General features: G+C 44.3%; 2 protein-coding genes across 2 annotated transcripts in view; both read left to right on the plus strand.

Annotated features, from left to right (window-relative positions):
- Nucleotides 1–13,870, plus strand: part of MUC6 (mucin 6, oligomeric mucus/gel-forming) — a 77,994-nt gene extending 64,124 nt beyond the window's left edge. The window contains exons 34-43 of the mRNA XM_030562143.1: nt 342–833; nt 1,790–2,281; nt 3,237–3,728; nt 4,685–5,176; nt 6,132–6,617; nt 7,573–8,064; nt 9,021–9,512; nt 10,468–10,953; nt 11,909–12,394; nt 13,350–13,870. Of these exons, the coding sequence (XP_030418003.1) occupies nt 342–833; nt 1,790–2,281; nt 3,237–3,728; nt 4,685–5,176; nt 6,132–6,617; nt 7,573–8,064; nt 9,021–9,512; nt 10,468–10,953; nt 11,909–12,394; nt 13,350–13,870 (4,931 nt within the window). The remainder of the gene's footprint in view (nt 1–341; nt 834–1,789; nt 2,282–3,236; nt 3,729–4,684; nt 5,177–6,131; nt 6,618–7,572; nt 8,065–9,020; nt 9,513–10,467; nt 10,954–11,908; nt 12,395–13,349) is intronic.
- Nucleotides 13,871–14,704: 834 nt separating this feature from the next.
- LOC115651185 (mucin-2-like) overlaps nt 14,705–20,180 on the plus strand; it is a 46,923-nt gene continuing 41,447 nt past the window's right edge. The window contains exons 1-4 of the mRNA XM_030562144.1: nt 14,705–15,284; nt 16,240–16,731; nt 17,688–18,173; nt 19,130–19,621. Coding sequence (XP_030418004.1) covers nt 14,705–15,284; nt 16,240–16,731; nt 17,688–18,173; nt 19,130–19,621 — 2,050 coding nt within the window. The remainder of the gene's footprint in view (nt 15,285–16,239; nt 16,732–17,687; nt 18,174–19,129; nt 19,622–20,180) is intronic.

The following is a 20,180-nucleotide window of genomic DNA, read 5'->3' on the forward strand; positions in this document are numbered from 1 at the left end:
AACGCTGCTCTGGGCCAATGGAAGCAGCGACCAGTACGTCCCTCAGCCCACGCCACTTCCAGCAGCTTCCATTGGCCCGGAGGAGCGATCAGCAGCCAGTGGGAGCCGCGATCACCCGGACCTGTGGATGAGTAAGGGAAACACACCTGCCGGCCCACCAGGGCCTCTCTCTACAGAAACAAAGACCAAGGTTTCAGAAACCTTGCTCCAGGACAACAGTACACTCACTGTAAAACACCTGTTCATTATGATACAATTATTTACTCCTAGTAAACCCTTCCTCTGCAATCCGCCATATTCTTGGCAACATCACCATATCGATTCACATTTCTCCCTCACAGTAACTAAGACCACAGAAACCCCAACAACGAAAAGTACCAGGAAAACAACACCAACCACATCTGTCTCTACAACCTCCAAAACCACTGCGTCAACAGAATCCAGCCCAACCTCCTCAGCCAAAACAAGTCGAAGAAGCACAACTCTGACAAGGACCACATCTTCCACCAAGTCTCCTGAAACCAGTACAACCGCCATACCAACGACACCCACAACCCTCACTCTCACCACGACTCCCTTCTCCACTACCTCACCAGAGAGCACAACATCAAAGTCAACCCCGACCACTTCCACTACATTTACCACGCCCACCACAACCACCACACCAACTACACTCACAACCGTTACTCTGACGACGACAGCCCCGACCAGTACTTCTCCAGAGACCACCGCGTCTGAGTCCACCACCGCAAGCACCGTAAAAATCACTACGCTGACGACAGTTTCTCCATCTACTACGTCAACTAAGTCCACAACGCGATCAACACCAACAGGTAAACAAACCTCCACCATAGGAGATTGAGGCCCATTCATGTGGGAAGTCTATGATATAAACACAGCATATTTCCTCTTGTAGCTAACTTGCTTTCTCTCACAACACAAAGCTCACTCTTCCAACTTATCGCACATTCTTTTCAGAGTCTTAAGCATTAGGGTTGCATAGATCCTTGAAGATATTTCGCTCAAATTAATACCTGCTTACGGACAAAGAGGCCAGTTCACCTGCTTCATTCCAGTGCGATCCAGGCTCTGTACCTTCCTGATAAAGCCATATACTTAAAACCATTTCCTCTCTATGTGGCTGAAAGGAAAGAGACCCAGAGACTTTAAAATGGGTTGCAGATACAATTCAAACAATGTGATTGCTTTCTGTCTTGTCGATGCACTCCGGTCCATTGATATTGTTTCCCAGTTAGGTCAATTCTTCAACCACTACTGATGATTTAGTAAGGTCTACTTCATTTAGCCACACTGACAGGTTTCAAGCTTTTTTATTTTCTTTACACTCATGCTTTCCATGAAAAGAGTCACCTAGAGATGCTACCCTTGTCTCAAGGGGAGAGTTCCACAATTGGTGTGTAGAAACAGAGTTCTAGATCAGCCTTGTTCATCTGTTCTGACTTCACACCCTCACAATGATTGAAAGGATCCCCAAACACACTACTTTCCCAACCAGTAAACGCTCTTGCAAATCGGTGCATTTTTAAAACGGTTGGTAGTTAAGTCATTTATTTCAACCACTGGCCCATTCTCTATTATTAAAGAATGAGAGAGAGCCACTTCTCAATTGTTTGCCAAAAAAATATTCCGTTGATCTAGCACAGGGTTGTCCCCATTCTAAAACCCCTGTTTATTATAATACAATTATTTACTCCTAGTAAACCCTTCCTCTGCATTCCGCCATATTCTTGGCAACATCACCATATCGATTCACATTTCTCCCTCACAGTAACTAAGACCACAGAAACCCCAACAACGAGAAGTACCAGGAAAACAACACCAACCACATCTGTCTCTACAACCTCCAAAACCACTGCGTCAACAGAATCCAGCCCTACCTCCTCAGCCAAAACAAGTCGAAGAAGCACAACTCTGACAAGGACCACATCTTCCACCAAGTCTCCTGAAACCAGTACAACCGCCATACCAACGACACCCACAACCCTCACTCTCACCACGACTCCCTTCTCCACTACCTCACCAGAGAGCACAACATCAAAGTCAACCCCGACCACTTCCACTACATTTACCACGCCCACCACAACCACCACACCAACTACACTCACAACTTTCACTCTGACGACGACGGCCCCGACCAGTACTTCTCCGGAGACCACCGCATCTGAGTCCACCACCGCAAGCACCGTAAAAATCACTACGCTGACGACAGTTTCTCCAACTACTACGTCAACTAAGTCCACAACGCGATCAACACCAACAGGTAAAAAAAACCTCCACCATAGGAGATTGAAGCCCATTCATGTGGGAAGTGTATGGTATAAACACAGCATATTTCCTCTTCTACCTAACTTGCTTTCTCTCACAACACAAAGCTCACTCTTCCAACATATCGCACCTCCTTTTCAGATTCTTAAGCATTAGGGTTGTATAGATCCTTCTAGATATTTCACTCGAACTAATACCCGGGTATGGACACAGAGGCCAGTCCACTCACTTCATTCCAGTGCAATCCAGGCTCTATACCTTCCTGAGAAAGCCATATACTGAAAATCGTTTCCTCTCAATGTGGCTGAAAGGAAAGGGACCTAGATACTTTAAGATGGATTGCAGATACAAATCAAACAATGTGGTTGCTTTCTCTCTCGTCGATGCACTCCAGTCCATTGATTCTGTTTCCTAGTTTAGTCAGTTTCTCGGCCACTACTGATGATTTGGTAAGATCTACTTCATTTAGTTACACTGACAGGATTCAAGCTTTTTTCTTTTCTTTCTACTCTTGCTTTCCATGAAAAGAGTCACCTAGATATACTACCCTTGTCTCAAGGGGAGAGTTCCACAATTGGTGCTTAGAAACAGAGTTCTAGATCAGCCTTGTTCATCTGTTTTGACTTCACACCCTCAGAATGATTGAAAGTATCCCCACACACACTACTTTCCGAACCAGTCAACAGTCTTCCATATGGGTAGGTTTTTAAAACGGTTGGTAATTAAGTCATTTATTTCAACTGCTGGCCCATTCTCTCTTATTAAGAATGAGAGAGAGCCACTTTGCAATTGTTTGCAAAAACAAATTCCGTTGATCTAGCACAAAGTTGCCCCCATTCTAAAACCTCTGTTCATTATGATACAATTATTTACTCCTAGTAAACTCTTCCTCTGCATTCCGCCATATACTTGGCAACATCACCATATCGATTCACATTTCTCCCTCACAGTAACTAAGACCACAGAAACCCCAACAACGAAAAGTACCAGGAAAACAACACCAACCACATCTGTCTCTACAACCTCCAGAACCACTGCGTCAACAGAATCCAGCCCAACCTCCTCAGCCAAAACAAGTCGAAGAAGCACAACTCTGACAAGGACCACATCTTCCACCAAGTCTCCTGAAACCAGTACAACCGCCATACCAACGACACCCACAACCCTCACTCTCACCACGACTCCCTTCTCCACTACCTCACCAGAGAGCACAACATCAAAGTCAACCCCGACCACTTCCACAACATTTACCACGCCCACCACAACCACCACACCAACTACACTCACAACCGTCACTCTGACGACGACAGCCCCGACCAGTACTTCTCCGGAGACCACCGCCTCTGAGTCCACCACCGCAAGCACCGTAAAAATCACTACGCTGATGACAGTTTCTCCATCTACTACGTCAACTAAGTCCACAACGCGATCAACACCAACAGGTAAACAAACCTCCACCATAGGAGATTGAAGCCCATTCATGTGGGAAGTGTATGATTATAAACACCGCATATTTCCTCTTCTAGCTAACTTCCTTTCTCTCACAACACAAAGCTCACTCTTCCAACTTATCGCACATTCTTTTCAGAGTCTTAAGCATTAGGGTTGCATAGATCCTTGAAGATATTTCGCTCGAATTAATACCTGCTTACGGACAAAGAGGCCAGTTCACCTGCTTCCTTCCAGTGCGATCCAGGCTCTATACCTTCCTGATAAAGCCATATACTTAAAACCATTTCCTCTCTATGTGGCTGAAAGGAAAGAGACCCAGAGACTTTAAAATGGGTTGCAGATACAATTCAAACAATGTGATTGCTTTCTGTCTTGTCGATGCATTCCGGTCCATTGATATTGTTTCCCAGTTAGGTCAATTCTTCAACCACTACTGATGATTTAGTAAGGTCTACTTCATTTAGCCACACTGACAGGTTTCAAGCTTTTTTCTTTTCTTTACACTCATGCTTTCCATGAAAAGAGTCACCTAGAGATACTACCCTTGTCTCAAGGGGAGAGTTCCACAATTGGTGCTTAGAAACAGAGTTCTAGATCAGCCTTGTTCATCTGTTTTGACTTCACACCCTCACAATGATTGAAAGGATCCCCACACACACTACTTTCCCAACCAGTAAACGCTCTTGCAAATGGGTAGGTTTTTAAAACGGCTGGTAATTAAGTCATTTATTTCAACTGCTGACCCATTCTCTGTTATTAAAGAATGAGAGAGAGACACTTTCCAATTGTTTGCAAAAACAAATTCCATTGATCTAGCACAAAGTTGCCCCCATTCTAAAACCCCTGTTCATTATGATACAATTATTTACTCCTAGTAAACCCTTCCTCTGCAATCCGCCATATTCTTGGCAACATCGCCATATCGATTCACATTTCTCCCTCACAGTAACTAAGACCACAGAAACCCCAACAACGAAAAGTACCAGGAAAACAACACCAACCACATCTGTCTCTACAACCTCCAAAACCACTGCGTCAACAGAATCCAGCCCAACCTCCTCAGCCAAAACAAGTCGAAGAAGCACAACTCTGACAAGGACCACATCTTCCACCAAGTCTCCTGAAACCAGTACAACCGCCATACCAACGACACCCACAACCCTCACTCTCACCACGACTCCCTTCTCCACTACCTCACCAGAGAGCACAACATCAAAGTCAACCCCGACCACTTCCACTACATTTACCACGCCCACCACAACCACCACACCAACTACACTCACAACCGTCACTCTGACGACGACAGCCCCGACCAGTACTTCTCCGGAGACCACCGCCTCTGAGTCCACCACCGCAAGCACCGTAAAAATCACTACGCTGACGACAGTTTCTCCATCTACTACGTCAACTAAGTCCACAACGCGATCAACACCAACAGGTAAACAAACCTCCACCATAGGAGATTGAAGCCCATTCATGTGGGAAGTGTATGATTATAAACACAGCATATTTCCTCTTCTAGCTAACTTGCTTTCTCTCACAACACAAAGCTCACTCTTCCAACTTATCGCACATTCTTTTCAGATTCTTAAGCATTAGGGTTGCATAGATCCTTCTAGATATTTCGCTCGAATTAATACCTGCTTACGGACAAAGAGGCCAGTTCACCTGCTTCATTCCAGTGCGATCCAGGCTCTGTACCTTCCTGATCAAGCCATATACTTAAAACCATTTCCTCTCTATGTGGCTGAAAGGAAAGAGACCCAGAGACTTTAAAATGGGTTGCAGATACAATTCAAACAATGTGATTGCTTTCTGTCTTGTCGATGCACTCCGGTCCATTGATATTGTTTCCCAGTTAGGTCAATTCTTCAACCACTACTGATGATTTAGTAAGGTCTGCTTCATTTAGCCACACTGACAGGTTTCAAGCTTTTTTCTTTTCTTTACACTCATGCTTTCCATGAAAAGAGTCACCTAGAGATACTACCCTTGTCTCAAGGGGAGAGTTCCACAATTGGTGCGTAGAAACAGAGTTCTAGATCAGCCTTGTTCATCTGTTTTGACTTCACACCCTCAGAATGATTGACAGTATCTCCACACACACTACTTTCCCAACCAGTCAACAGTCTTCCATATGGGTAGGTTTTTAAAACGGTTGGTAATTAAGTCATTTATTTCAACTGCTGGCCCATTCTCTCTTATTAAGAATGAGAGAGAGCCACTTTGCAATTGTTTGCAAAAACAAATTCCATTGATCTAGCACAAAGTTGCCCCCATTCTAAAACCCCTGTTTATTATAATACAATTATTTGCTCCTAGTAAACCCTTCCTCTGCAATCCGCCATATTCTTGTCAACGTCACCGTATTGATTTACATTTCTCCCTCGCAGTAACTAAGACCGCAGAAACCCCAACAACGAGAAGTACCAGGAAAACAACACCAACCACATCTGTCTCTACAACCTCCAAAACCACTGCGTCAACAGAATCCAGCCCAACCTCCTCAGCCAAAACAAGTCGAAGAAGCACAACTCTGACAAGGACCACATCTTCCACCAAGTCTCCTGAAACCAGTACAACCGCCATACCAACGACACCCACAACCCTCACTCTCACCACGACTCCCTTCTCCACTACCTCACCAGAGAGCACAACATCAAAGTCAACCCCGACCACTTCCACTACCACGCCCACCACAACCACCACACCAACTACACTCACAACTGTCACTCTGACGACGACGGCCCCGACCAGTACTTCTCCGGAGACCACCGCATCTGAGTCCACCACCGCAAGCACCGTAAAAATCACTACGCTGACGACAGTTTCTCCAACTACTACGTCAACTAAGTCCACAATGCGATCAACACCAACAGGTAAACAAACCTCCACCATAGGAGATTGAAGCCCATTCATGTGGGAAGTGTATGGTATAAACACAGCATATTTCCTCTTCTACCTAACTTGCTTTCTCTCACAACACAAAGCTCACTCTTCCAACATATCGCACCTCCTTTTCAGATTCTTAAACATTAGGGTTGTATAGATCCTTCTAGATATTTCACTCGAACTAATACCCGGGTATGGACACAGAGGCCAGTCCACTCACTTCATTCCAGTGCAATCCAGGCTCTATACCTTCCTGAGAAAGCCATATACTGAAAATCGTTTCCTCTCAATGTGGCTGAAAGGAAAGAGACCTAGATACTTTAAGATGGATTGCAGATACAAATCAAACAATGTGGTTGCTTTCTCTCTCGTCGATGCACTCCAGTCCATTGATTCTGTTTCCCAGTTTAGTCAGTTTCTCAGCCACTACTGATGATTTGGTAAGATCTACTTCATTTAGTTACACTGACAGGATTCAAGCTTTTTTCTTTTCTTTCTACTCTTGCTTTCCATGAAAAGAGTCACCTAGATATACTACCCTTGTCTCAAGGGGAGAGTTCCACAATTGGTGCTTAGAAACAGAGTTCTAGATCAGCCTTGTTCATCTGTTTTGACTTCACACCCTCAGAATGATTGAAAGTATCCCCACACACACTACTTTCCGAACCAGTCAACAGTCTTCCATATGGGTAGGTTTTTAAAACGGTTGGTAATTAAGTCATTTATTTCAACTGCTGACCCATTCTCTGTTATTAAAGAATGAGAGAGAGCCACTTTGCAATTGTTTGCAAAAACAAATTCCATTGATCTAGCACAAAGTTGCCCCCATTCTAAAACCGCTGTTCATTATGATACAATTATTTACTCCTAGTAAACTCTTCCTCTGCATTCCGCCATATTCTTGGCAACATCACCATATCGATTCACATTTCTCCCTCACAGTAACTAAGACCACAGAAACCCCAACAACGAAAAGTACCAGGAAAACAACACCAACCACATCTGTCTCTACAACCTCCAGAACCACTGCGTCAACAGAATCCAGCCCAACCTCCTCAGCCAAAACAAGTCGAAGAAGCACAACTCTGACAAGGACCACATCTTCCACCAAGTCTCCTGAAACCAGTACAACCGCCATACCAACGACACCCACAACCCTCACTCTCACCACGACTCCCTTCTCCACTACCTCACCAGAGAGCACAACATCAAAGTCAACCCCGACCACTTCCACTACATTTACCACGCCCACCACAACCACCACACCAACTACACTCACAACCGTCACTCTGACGACGACAGCCCCGACCAGTACTTCTCCGGAGACCACCGCCTCTGAGTCCACCACCGCAAGCACCGTAAAAATCACTACGCTGACGACAGTTTCTCCATCTACTACGTCAACTAAGTCCACAACGCGATCAACACCAACAGGTAAACAAACCTCCACCATAGGAGATTGAAGCCCATTCATGTGGGAAGTGTATGATTATAAACACAGCATATTTCCTCTTCTAGCTAACTTGCTTTCTCTCACAACACAAAGCTCACTCTTCCAACTTATCGCACATTCTTTTCAGATTCTTAAGCATTAGGGTTGCATAGATCCTTCTAGATATTTCGCTCGAATTAATACCTGCTTACGGACAAAGAGGCCAGTTCACCTGCTTCATTCCAGTGCGATCCAGGCTCTGTACCTTCCTGATAAAGCCATATACTTAAAACCATTTCCTCTCTATGTGGCTGAAAGGAAAGAGACCCAGAGACTTTAAAATGGGTTGCAGATACAATTCAAACAATGTGATTGCTTTCTGTCTTGTCGGTGCATTCCGGTCCATTGATATTGTTTCCCAGTTAGGTCAATTCTTCAACCACTACTGATGATTTAGTAAGGTCTGCTTCATTTAGCCACACTGACAGGTTTCAAGCTTTTTTCTTTTCTTTACACTCATGCTTTCCATGAAAAGAGTCACCTAGAGATACTACCCTTGTCTCAAGGGGAGAGTTCCACAATTGGTGCTTAGAAACAGAGTTCTAGATCAGCCTTGTTCATCTGTTTTGACTTCACACCCTCACAATGATTGAAAGGATCCCCACACACACTACTTTCCCAACCAGTAAACGCTCTTGCAAATGGGTAGGTTTTTAAAACGGCTGGTAATTAAGTCATTTATTTCAACTGCTGGCCCATTCTCTGTTATTAAAGAATGAGAGAGAGCCACTTTGCAATTGTTTGCAAAAACAAATTCCATTGATCTAGCACAAAGTTGCCCCCATTCTAAAACCCCTGTTCATTATGATACAATTATTTACTCCTAGTAAACCCTTCCTCTGCAATCCGCCATATTCTTGGCAACATCACCATATCGATTCACATTTCTCCCTCACAGTAACTAAGACCACAGAAACCCCAACAACGAAAAGTACCAGGAAAACAACACCAACCACATCTGTCTCTACAACCTCCAAAACCACTGCGTCAACAGAATCCAGCCCAACCTCCTCAGCCAAAACAAGTCGAAGAAGCACAACTCTGACAAGGACCACATCTTCCACCAAGTCTCCTGAAACCAGTACAACCGCCATACCAACGACACCCACAACCCTCACTCTCACCACGACTCCCTTCTCCACTACCTCACCAGAGAGCACAACATCAAAGTCAACCCCGACCACTTCCACTACATTTACCACGCCCACCACAACCACCACACCAACTACACTCACAACCGTCACTCTGACGATGACAGCCCCGACCAGTACTTCTCCGGAGACCACCGCCTCTGAGTCCACCACCGCAAGCACCGTAAAAATCACTACGCTGACGACAGTTTCTCCATCTACTACGTCAACTAAGTCCACAACGCGATCAACACCAACAGGTAAACAAACCTCCACCATAGGAGATTGAAGCCCATTCATGTGGGAAGTGTATGATTATAAACACAGCATATTTCCTCTTCTAGCTAACTTGCTTTCTCTCACAACACAAAGCTCACTCTTCCAACTTATCGCACATTCTTTTCAGATTCTTAAGCATTAGGGTTGCATAGATCCTTGAAGATATTTCGCTCGAATTAATACCTGCTTACGGACAAAGAGGCCAGTTCACCTGCTTCATTCCAGTGCGATCCAGGCTCTGTACCTTCCTGATAAAGCCATATACTTAAAACCATTTCCTCTCTATGTGGCTGAAAGGAAAGAGACCCAGAGACTTTAAAATGGATTGCAGATACAATTCAAACAATGTGATTGCTTTCTGTCTTGTCGATGCACTCCGGTCCATTGATATTGTTTCCCAGTTAGGTCAATTCTTCAACCACTACTGATGATTTAGTAAGGTCTGCTTCATTTAGCCACACTGACAGGTTTCAAGCTTTTTTCTTTTCTTTACACTCATGCTTTCCATGAAAAGAGTCACCTAGAGATACTACCCTTGTCTCAAGGGGAGAGTTCCACAATTGGTGCTTAGAAACAGAGTTCTAGATCAGCCTTGTTCATCTGTTTTGACTTCACACCCTCAGAATGATTGAGAGTATCCCCACACACACTACTTTCCGAACCAGTCAACAGTCTTCCATATGGGTAGGTTTTTAAAACGGTTGGTAATTAAGTCATTTATTTCAACTGCTGGCCCATTCTCTCTTATTAAGAATGAGAGAGAGCCACTTTGCAATTGTTTGCAAAAACAAATTCCATTGATCTAGCACAAAGTTGCCCCCATTCTAAAACCCCTGTTTATTATAATACAATTATTTGCTCCTAGTAAACCCTTCCTCTGCAATCCGCCATATTCTTGTCAACGTCACCGTATTGATTTACATTTCTCCCTCGCAGTAACTAAGACCGCAGAAACCCCAACAACGAGAAGTACCAGGAAAACAACACCAACCACATCTGTCTCTACAACCTCCAAAACCACTGCGTCAACAGAATCCAGCCCAACCTCCTCAGCCAAGACAAGTCGAAGAAGCACAACTCCGACAAGGACCACATCTTCCACCAAGTCTCCTGAAACCAGTACAACCGCCATACCAACTACACCCACAACCCTCACTCTCACCACGACTCCCTTCTCCACTACCACACCAGAGACCACAACATCAAAGTCAACCCCTACCACTTCCACTACCACGCCCACCACAACCACCACACCAACTACACTCACAACTGTCACTCTGACGACGACGGCCCCGACCAGTACTTCTCCGGAGACCACCGCATCTGAGTCCACCACCGCAAGCACCGTAAAAATCACTACGCTGACGACAGTTTCTCCATCTACTACGTCAACTAAGTCCACAACGCGATCAACACCAACAGGTAAACAAACCTCCACCATAGGAGATTGAAGCCCATTCATGTGGGAAGTGTATGATTATAAACACAGCATATTTCCTCTTCTAGCTAACTTGCTTTCTCTCACAACACAAAGCTCACTCTTCCAACTTATCGCACATTCTTTTCAGATTCTTAAGCATTAGGGTTGCATAGATCCTTGAAGATATTTCGCTCGAATTAATACCTGCTTACGGACAAAGAGGCCAGTTCACCTGCTTCATTCCAGTGCGATCCAGGCTCTGTACCTTCCTGATAAAGCCATATACTTAAAACCATTTCCTCTCTATGTGGCTGAAAGGAAAGAGACCCAGAGACTTTAAAATGGATTGCAGATACAATTCAAACAATGTGATTGCTTTCTGTCTTGTCGATGCACTCCGGTCCATTGATATTGTTTCCCAGTTAGGTCAATTCTTCAACCACTACTGATGATTTAGTAAGGTCTGCTTCATTTAGCCACACTGACAGGTTTCAAGCTTTTTTCTTTTCTTTACACTCATGCTTTCCATGAAAAGAGTCACCTAGAGATACTACCCTTGTCTCAAGGGGAGAGTTCCACAATTGGTGCGTAGAAACAGAGTTCTAGATCAGCCTTGTTCATCTGTTTTGACTTCACACCCTCAGAATGATTGACAGTATCCCCACACACACTACTTTCCGAACCAGTCAACAGTCTTCCATATGGGTAGGTTTTTAAAACGGTTGGTAATTAAGTCATTTATTTCAACTGCTGGCCCATTCTCTCTTATTAAGAATGAGAGAGAGCCACTTTGCAATTGTTTGCAAAAACAAATTCCATTGATCTAGCACAAAGTTGCCCCCATTCTAAAACCCCTGTTTATTATAATACAATTATTTGCTCCTAGTAAACCCTTCCTCTGCAATCCGCCATATTCTTGTCAACGTCACCGTATTGATTTACATTTCTCCCTCGCAGTAACTAAGACCGCAGAAACCCCAACAACGAGAAGTACCAGGAAAACAACACCAACCACATCTGTCTCTACAACCTCCAAAACCACTGCGTCAACAGAATCCAGCCCAACCTCCTCAGCCAAGACAAGTCGAAGAAGCACAACTCCGACAAGGACCACATCTTCCACCAAGTCTCCTGAAACCAGTACAACCGCCATACCAACTACACCCACAACCCTCACTCTCACCACGACTCCCTTCTCCACTACCACACCAGAGACCACAACATCAAAGTCAACCCCTACCACTTCCACTACCACGCCCACCACAACCACCACACCAACTACACTCACAACTGTCACTCTGACGACGAAGGCCCCGACCAGTACTTCTCCGGAGACCACCGCATCTGAGTCCACCACCGCAAGCACCGTAAAAATCACTACGCTGACGACAGTTTCTCCAACTACTACGTCAACTAAGTCCACAACGCGATCAACACCAACAGGTAAACAAACCTCCACCATAGGAGATTGAAGCCCATTCATGTGGGAAGTGTATGGTATAAACACAGCATATTTCCTATTCTACCTAACTTGCTTTCTCTCACAACACAAAGCTCACTCTTCCAACATATCGCACCTCCTTTTCAGATTCTTAAACATTAGGGTTGTATAGATCCTTCTAGATATTTCACTCGAACTAATACCCGGGTATGGACACAGAGGCCAATCCACTCACTTCATTCCAGTGCAATCCAGGCTCTATACCTTCCTGAGAAAGCCATATACTGAAAATCGTTTCCTCTCAATGTGGCTGAAAGGAAAGAGACCTAGATAATTTAAGATGGATTGCAGATACAAATCAAACAATGTGGTTGCTTTCTCTCTCGTCGATGCACTCCAGTCCATTGATTCTGTTTCCCAGTTTAGTCAGTTTCTCAGCCACTACTGATGATTTGGTAAGATCTACTTCATTTAGTTACACTGACAGGATTCAAGCTTTTTTCTTTTCTTTCTACTCTTGCTTTCCATGAAAAGAGTCACCTAGATATACTACCCTTGTCTCAAGGGGAGAGTTCCACAATTGGTGCTTAGAAACAGAGTTCTAGATCAGCCTTGTTCATCTGTTTTGACTTCACACCCTCAGAATGATTGAAAGTATCCCCACACACACTACTTTCCGAACCAGTCAACAGTCTTCCATATGGGTAGGTTTTTAAAACGGTTGGTAATTAAGTCATTTATTTCAACTGCTGACCCATTCTCTGTTATTAAAGAATGAGAGAGAGCCACTTTGCAATTGTTTGCAAAAACAAATTCCATTGATCTAGCACAAAGTTGCCCCCATTCTAAAACCCCTGTTCATTATGATACAATTATTTACTCCTAGTAAACTCTTCCTCTGCATTCCGCCATATTCTTGGCAACATCACCATATCGATTCACATTTCTCCCTCACAGTAACTAAGACCACAGAAACCCCAACAACGAAAAGTACCAGGAAAACAACACCAACCACATCTGTCTCTACAACCTCCAGAACCACTGCGTCAACAGAATCCAGCCCAACCTCCTCAGCCAAAACAAGTCGAAGAAGCACAACTCTGACAAGGACCACATCTTCCACCAAGTCTCCTGAAACCAGTACAACCGCCATACCAACGACACCCACAACCCTCACTCTCACCACGACTCCCTTCTCCACTACCTCACCAGAGAGCACAACATCAAAGTCAACCCCGACCACTTCCACTACATTTACCACGCCCACCACAACCACCACACCAACTACACTCACAACCGTCACTCTGACGACGACAGCCCCGACCAGTACTTCTCCGGAGACCACTGCCTCTGAGTCCACCACCGCAAGCACCGTAAAAATCACTACGCTGACGACAGTTTCTCCATCTACTACGTCAACTAAGTCCACAACGCGATCAACACCAAAAGGTAAACAAACCTCCACCATAGGAGATTGAAGCCCATTCATGTGGGAAGTGTATGATTATAAACACAGCATAATTCCTCTTCTAGCTAACTTGCTTTCTCTCACAACACAAAGCTCACTCTTCCAACTTATCGCACATTCTTTTCAGATTCTTAAGCATTAGGGTTGCATAGATCCTTCTAGATATTTCGCTCGAATTAATACCTGCTTACGGACAAAGAGGCCAGTTCACCTGCTTCATTCCAGTGCGATCCAGGCTCTGTACCTTCCTGATAAAGCCATATACTTAAAACCATTTCCTCTCTATGTGGCTGAAAGGAAAGAGACCCAGAGACTTTAAAATGGGTTGCAGATACAATTCAAACAATGTGATTGCTTTCTGTCTTGTCGATGCACTCCGGTCCATTGATATTGTTTCCCAGTTAGGTCAATTCTTCAATCACTACTGATGATTTAGTAAGGTCTGCTTCATTTAGCCACACTGACAGGTTTCAAGCTTTTTTCTTTTCTTCACACTCATGCTTTCCATGAAAAGAGTCAACTAGAGATACTACCCTTGTCTCAAGTGGAGAGTTCCACAATTGGTGCGTAGAAACAGAGTTCTAGATCAGCCTTGTTCATCTGTTTTCACTTCACACCCTCACAATGATTGAAAGGATCCACACACACACTACTTTCCCAACCAGTAAACGCTGTTGCAAATCGGTGCATTTTTAAAACGGTTGGTAGTTAAGTCATTTATTTCAACCACTGGCCCATTCTCTATTATTAAAGAATGAGAGAGAGCCACTTTGCAATTGTTTGCCAAAAAAATATTCCATTGATCTAGCACAGGGTTGCCCCCATTCTAAAACCCCTGTTCATTATGATACAATTATTTACTCCTAGTAAACCCTTCCTCTGCAATCCGCCATATTCTTGGCAACATCACCATATCGATTCACATTTCTCCCTCACAGTAACTAAGACCACAGAAACCCCAACAACGAAAAGTACCAGGAAAACAACACCAACCACATCTGTCTCTACAACCTCCAAAACCACTGTGTCAAAAGAATCCAGCCCAACCTCCTCAGCCAAAACAAGTCGAAGAAGCACAACTCTGACAAGGACCACATCTTCCACCAAGTCTCCTGAAACCAGTACAACCGCCATACCAATGACACCCACAACCCTCACTCTCACCACGACTCCCTTCTCCACTACCTCACCAGAGAGCACAACATCAAAGTCAACCCCGACCACTTCCACTACCACGCCCACCACAACCACCACACCAACTACACTCACAACCGTCACTCTGACGACGACGGCCCCGACCAGTACTTCTCCGGAGACCACCGCCTCTGAGTCCACCACCGCAAGCACCGTAAAAATCACTACGCTGACGACAGTTTCTCCATCTACTACGTCAACTAAGTCCACAACGCGATCAACACCAACAGGTAAACAAACCTCCACCATAGGAGATTGAAGCCCATTCATGTGGGAAGTGTATGGTATAAACACAGCATATTTCCTCTTCTACCTAACTTGCTTTCTCTCACAACACAAAGCTCACTCTTCCAACATATCGCACCTCCTTTTCAGATTCTTAAACATTAGGGTTGTATAGATCCTTCTAGATATTTCACTCGAACTAATACCCGGGTATGGAAACAGAGGCCAGTCCACTCACTTCATTCAAGTGCAATCCAGGCTCTATACCTTCCTGAGAAAGCCATATACTGAAAATCGTTTCCTCTCAATGTGGCTGAAAGGAAAGGGACCTAGATACTTTAAGATGGATTGCAGATACAAATCAAACAATGTGTTTGCTTTCTCTCTCGTCGATGCACTCCAGTCCATTGATTCTGTTTCCCAGTTTAGTCAGTTTCTCAGCCACTACTGATGATTTGGTAAGATCTACTTAATTTAGTTACACTGACAGGATTCAAACCTTTTTTTTTTCTTTCTACTCTTGCTTTCCATGAAAAGAGTCACCTAGATATACTACCCTTGTCTCAAGGGCAGAGTTCCACAATTGGTGCTTAGAAACAGAGTTCTAGATCAGCCTTTTTCATCTGTTTTGACTTCACACCCTCAGAATGATTGAAAGTATCCCCACACACACTACTTTCCGAACGAGTCAACAGTCTTCCATATGGGTAGGTTTTTAAAACGGTTGGTAATTAAGTCATTTATTTCAACTGCTGGCCCATTCTCTGTTATTAAAGAATGAGAGAGAGCCACTTTGCAATTGTTTGCAAAAACAAATTCCATTGATCTAGCACAAAGTTGCCCCCATTCTAAAACCCCTGTTCATTATGATACAATTATTTACTCCTAGTAAACTCTTCCTCTGCAATCCGCCATATTCTCGGCAACATCACCATATCGATTCACATTTCTCCCTCACAGTAACTAAGACCACAGAAACCCCAACAACGAAAAGTACCAGGAAAACAACACCAACCACATCTGTCTCTACAACCTCCAAAACCACTGCGTCAACAGAATCCAGCCCAACCTCCTCAGCCAAAACAAGTCGAAGAAGCACAACTCTGACAAGGACCACATCTTCCACCAAGTCTCCTGAAACCAGTACAACCGCCATACCAACGACACCCACAACCCTCACTCTCACCACGACTCCCTTCTCCACTACCTCACCAGAGAGCACAACATCAAAGTCAACCCCGACCACTTCCACTACATTTACCACGCCCACCACAACCACCACACCAACTACACTCACAACCGTCACTCTGACGACGACAGCCCCGACCAGTACTTCTCCGGAGACCACCGCCTCTGAGTCCACCACCGCAAGCACCGTAAAAATCACTACGCTGACGACAGTTTCTCCATCTACTACGTCAACTAAGTCCACAACGCGATCAACACCAACAGGTAAACAAACCTCCACCATAGGAGATTGAAGCCCATTCATGTGGGAAGTGTATGATTATAAACACAGCATATTTCCTCTTTTAGCTAACTTGCTTTCTCTCACAACACAAAGCTCACTCTTCCAACTTATCGCACATTCTTTTCAGATTCTTAAGCATTAGGGTTGCATAGATCCTTCTAGATATTTCGCTCGAATTAATACCTGCTTACGGACAAAGAGGCCAGTTCACCTGCTTCATTCCAGTGCGAAACGGCTCTGTACCTTCCTGATAAAGCCATATACTTAAAACCATTTCCTCTCTATGTGGCTGAAAGGAAAGAGACCCAGAGACTTTAAAATGGGTTGCAGATACAATTCAAACAATGTGATTGCTTTCTGTCTTGTCGATGCATTCCGGTCCATTGATATTGTTTCCCAGTTAGGTCAATTCTTCAACCACTACTGATGATTTAGTCAGGTCTGCTTCAGTTAGCCACACTGACAGGTTTCAAGCTTTTTTCTTTTCTTTACTCTCATGCTTTCCATGAAAAGAGTCACCTAGAGATACTACCCTTGTCTCAAGGGGAGAGTTCCACAATTGGTGCGTAGAAACAGAGTTCTAGATCAGCCTTGTTCATCTGTTTTGACTTCACACCCTCACAATGATTGAAAGGATCCCCACACACACTACTTTCCCAACCAGTAAACGCTGTTGCAAATCGGTGCATTTTTAAAACGGTTGGTAGTTAAGTCATTTATTTCAACCACTGGCCCATTCTCTATTATTAAAGAATGAGAGAGAGCCACTTCGCAATTGTTTGCCAAAAAAATATTCCATTGATCTAGCACAGGGTTGCCCCCATTCTAAAACCCCTGTTTATTATAATACAATTATTTGCTCCTAGTAAACCCTTCCTCTGCAATCCAACATATTCTTGTCAACGTCACCATATTGATTTACATTTCTCCCTCGCAGTAACTAAGACCGCAGAAACCCCAACAACGAGAAGTACCAGGAAAACAACACCAACCACATCTGTCTCTACAACCTCCAAAACCACTGCGTCAACAGAATCCAGCCCAACCTCCTCAGCCAAAACAAGTCGAAGAAGCACAACTCTGACAAGGACCACATCTTCCACCAAGTCTCCTGAAACCAGTACAACCGCCATACCAACTACACCCACAACCCTCACTCTCACCACGACTCCCTTCTCCACTACCTCACCAGAGACCACAACATCAAAGTCAACCCCTACCACTTCCACTACCACACCCACCACAACCACCACACCAACTACACTCACAACCGTCACTCTGACGACGACAGCCCCGACCAGTACTTCTCCGGAGACCACCGCCTCTGAGTCCACCACCGCAAGCACCGTAAAAATCACTACGCTGACGACAGTTTCTCCATCTACTACGTCAACTAAGTCCACAACGCGATCAACACCAACAGGTAAACAAACCTCCACCATAGGAGATTGAAGCCCATTCATGTGGGAAGTGTATGATTATAAACACAGCATATTTCCTCTTCTAGCTAACTTGCTTTCTCTCATAACACAAAGCTCACTCTTCCAACTTATCGCACATTCTTTTCAGATTCTTAAGCATTAGGGTTGCATAGATCCTTGAAGATATTTCGCTCGAATTAATACCTGCTTACGGACAAAGAGGCCAGTTCACCTGCCTCATTCCAGTGCGATCCAGGCTCTGTACCTTCCTGATAAAGCCATATACTTAAAACCATTTCCTCTCTGTGTGGCTGAAAGGAAAGAGACCCAGAGACTTTAAAATGGGTTACAGATACAATTCAAACAATGTGATTGCTTTCTGTCTTGTCGATGCACTCCGGTCCATTGATATTGTTTCCCAGTTAGGTCAATTCTTCAACCACTACTGATGATTTAGTAAGGTCTGCTTCATTTAGCCACACTGACAGGTTTCAAGCTTTTTTCTTTTCTTTACACTCATGCTTTCCATGAAAAGAGTCACCTAGAGATACTACCCTTGTCTCAAGGGGAGAGTTCCACAATTGGTGCTTAGAAACAGAGTTCTAGATCAGCCTTTTTCATCTGTTTTGACTTCACACCCTCAGAATGATTGAAAGTATCCCCACACACACTACTTTCCGAACCAGTCAACAGTCTTCCATATGGGTAGGTTTTTAAAACGGTTGGTAATTAAGTCATATATTTCAACTGCTGGCCCATTCTCTGTTATTAAAGAATGAGAGAGAGCCACTTTGCAATTGTTTGCAAAAACAAATTCCATTGATCTAGCACAAAGTTGCCCCCATTCTAAAACCCCTGTTCATTATGATACAATTATTTACTCCTAGTAAACTCTTCCTCTGCAATCCGCCATATTCTTGGCAACATCACCATATCGATTCACATTTCTCCCTCACAGTAACTAAGACCACAGAAACCCCAACAACGAAAAGTACCAGGAAAACAACACCAACCACATCTGTCTCTACAACCTCCAAAACCACTGCGTCAACAGAATCCAGCCCAACCTCCTCAGCCAAAACAAGTCGAAGAAGCACAACTCTGACAAGGACCACATCTTCCACCAAGTCTCCTGAAACCAGTACAACCGCCATACCAACGACACCCACAACCCTCACTCTCACCACGACTCCCTTCTCCACTACCTCACCAGAGAGCACAACATCAAAGTCAACCCCGACCACTTCCACTACATTTACCACGCCCACCACAACCACCACACCAACTACACTCACAACCGTCACTCTGACGACGACAGCCCCGACCAGTACTTCTCCGGAGACCACCGCCTCTGAGTCCACCACCGCAAGCACCGTAAAAATCACTACGCTGACGACAGTTTCTCCATCTACTACGTCAACTAAGTCCACAACGCGATCAACACCAACAGGTAAACAAACCTCCACCATAGGAGATTGAAGCCCATTCATGTGGGAAGTGTATGATTATAAACACAGCATATTTCCTCTTTTAGCTAACTTGCTTTCTCTCACAACACAAAGCTCACTCTTCCAACTTATCGCACATTCTTTTCAGATTCTTAAGCATTAGGGTTGCATAGATCCTTCTAGATATTTCGCTCGAATTAATACCTGCTTACGGACAAAGAGGCCAGTTCACCTGCTTCATTCCAGTGCGAAACGGCTCTGTACCTTCCTGATAAAGCCATATACTTAAAACCATTTCCTCTCTATGTGGCTGAAAGGAAAGAGACCCAGAGACTTTAAAATGGGTTGCAGATACAATTCAAACAATGTGATTGCTTTCTGTCTTGTCGATGCATTCCGGTCCATTGATATTGTTTCCCAGTTAGGTCAATTCTTCAACCACTACTGATGATTTAGTCAGGTCTGCTTCAGTTAGCCACACTGACAGGTTTCAAGCTTTTTTCTTTTCTTTACTCTCATGCTTTCCATGAAAAGAGTCACCTAGAGATACTACCCTTGTCT

Source organism: Gopherus evgoodei, chromosome 4, assembly GCF_007399415.2.
Source record: "Gopherus evgoodei ecotype Sinaloan lineage chromosome 4, rGopEvg1_v1.p, whole genome shotgun sequence".
Classification (NCBI taxonomy): Eukaryota; Metazoa; Chordata; order Testudines; family Testudinidae; genus Gopherus; species Gopherus evgoodei.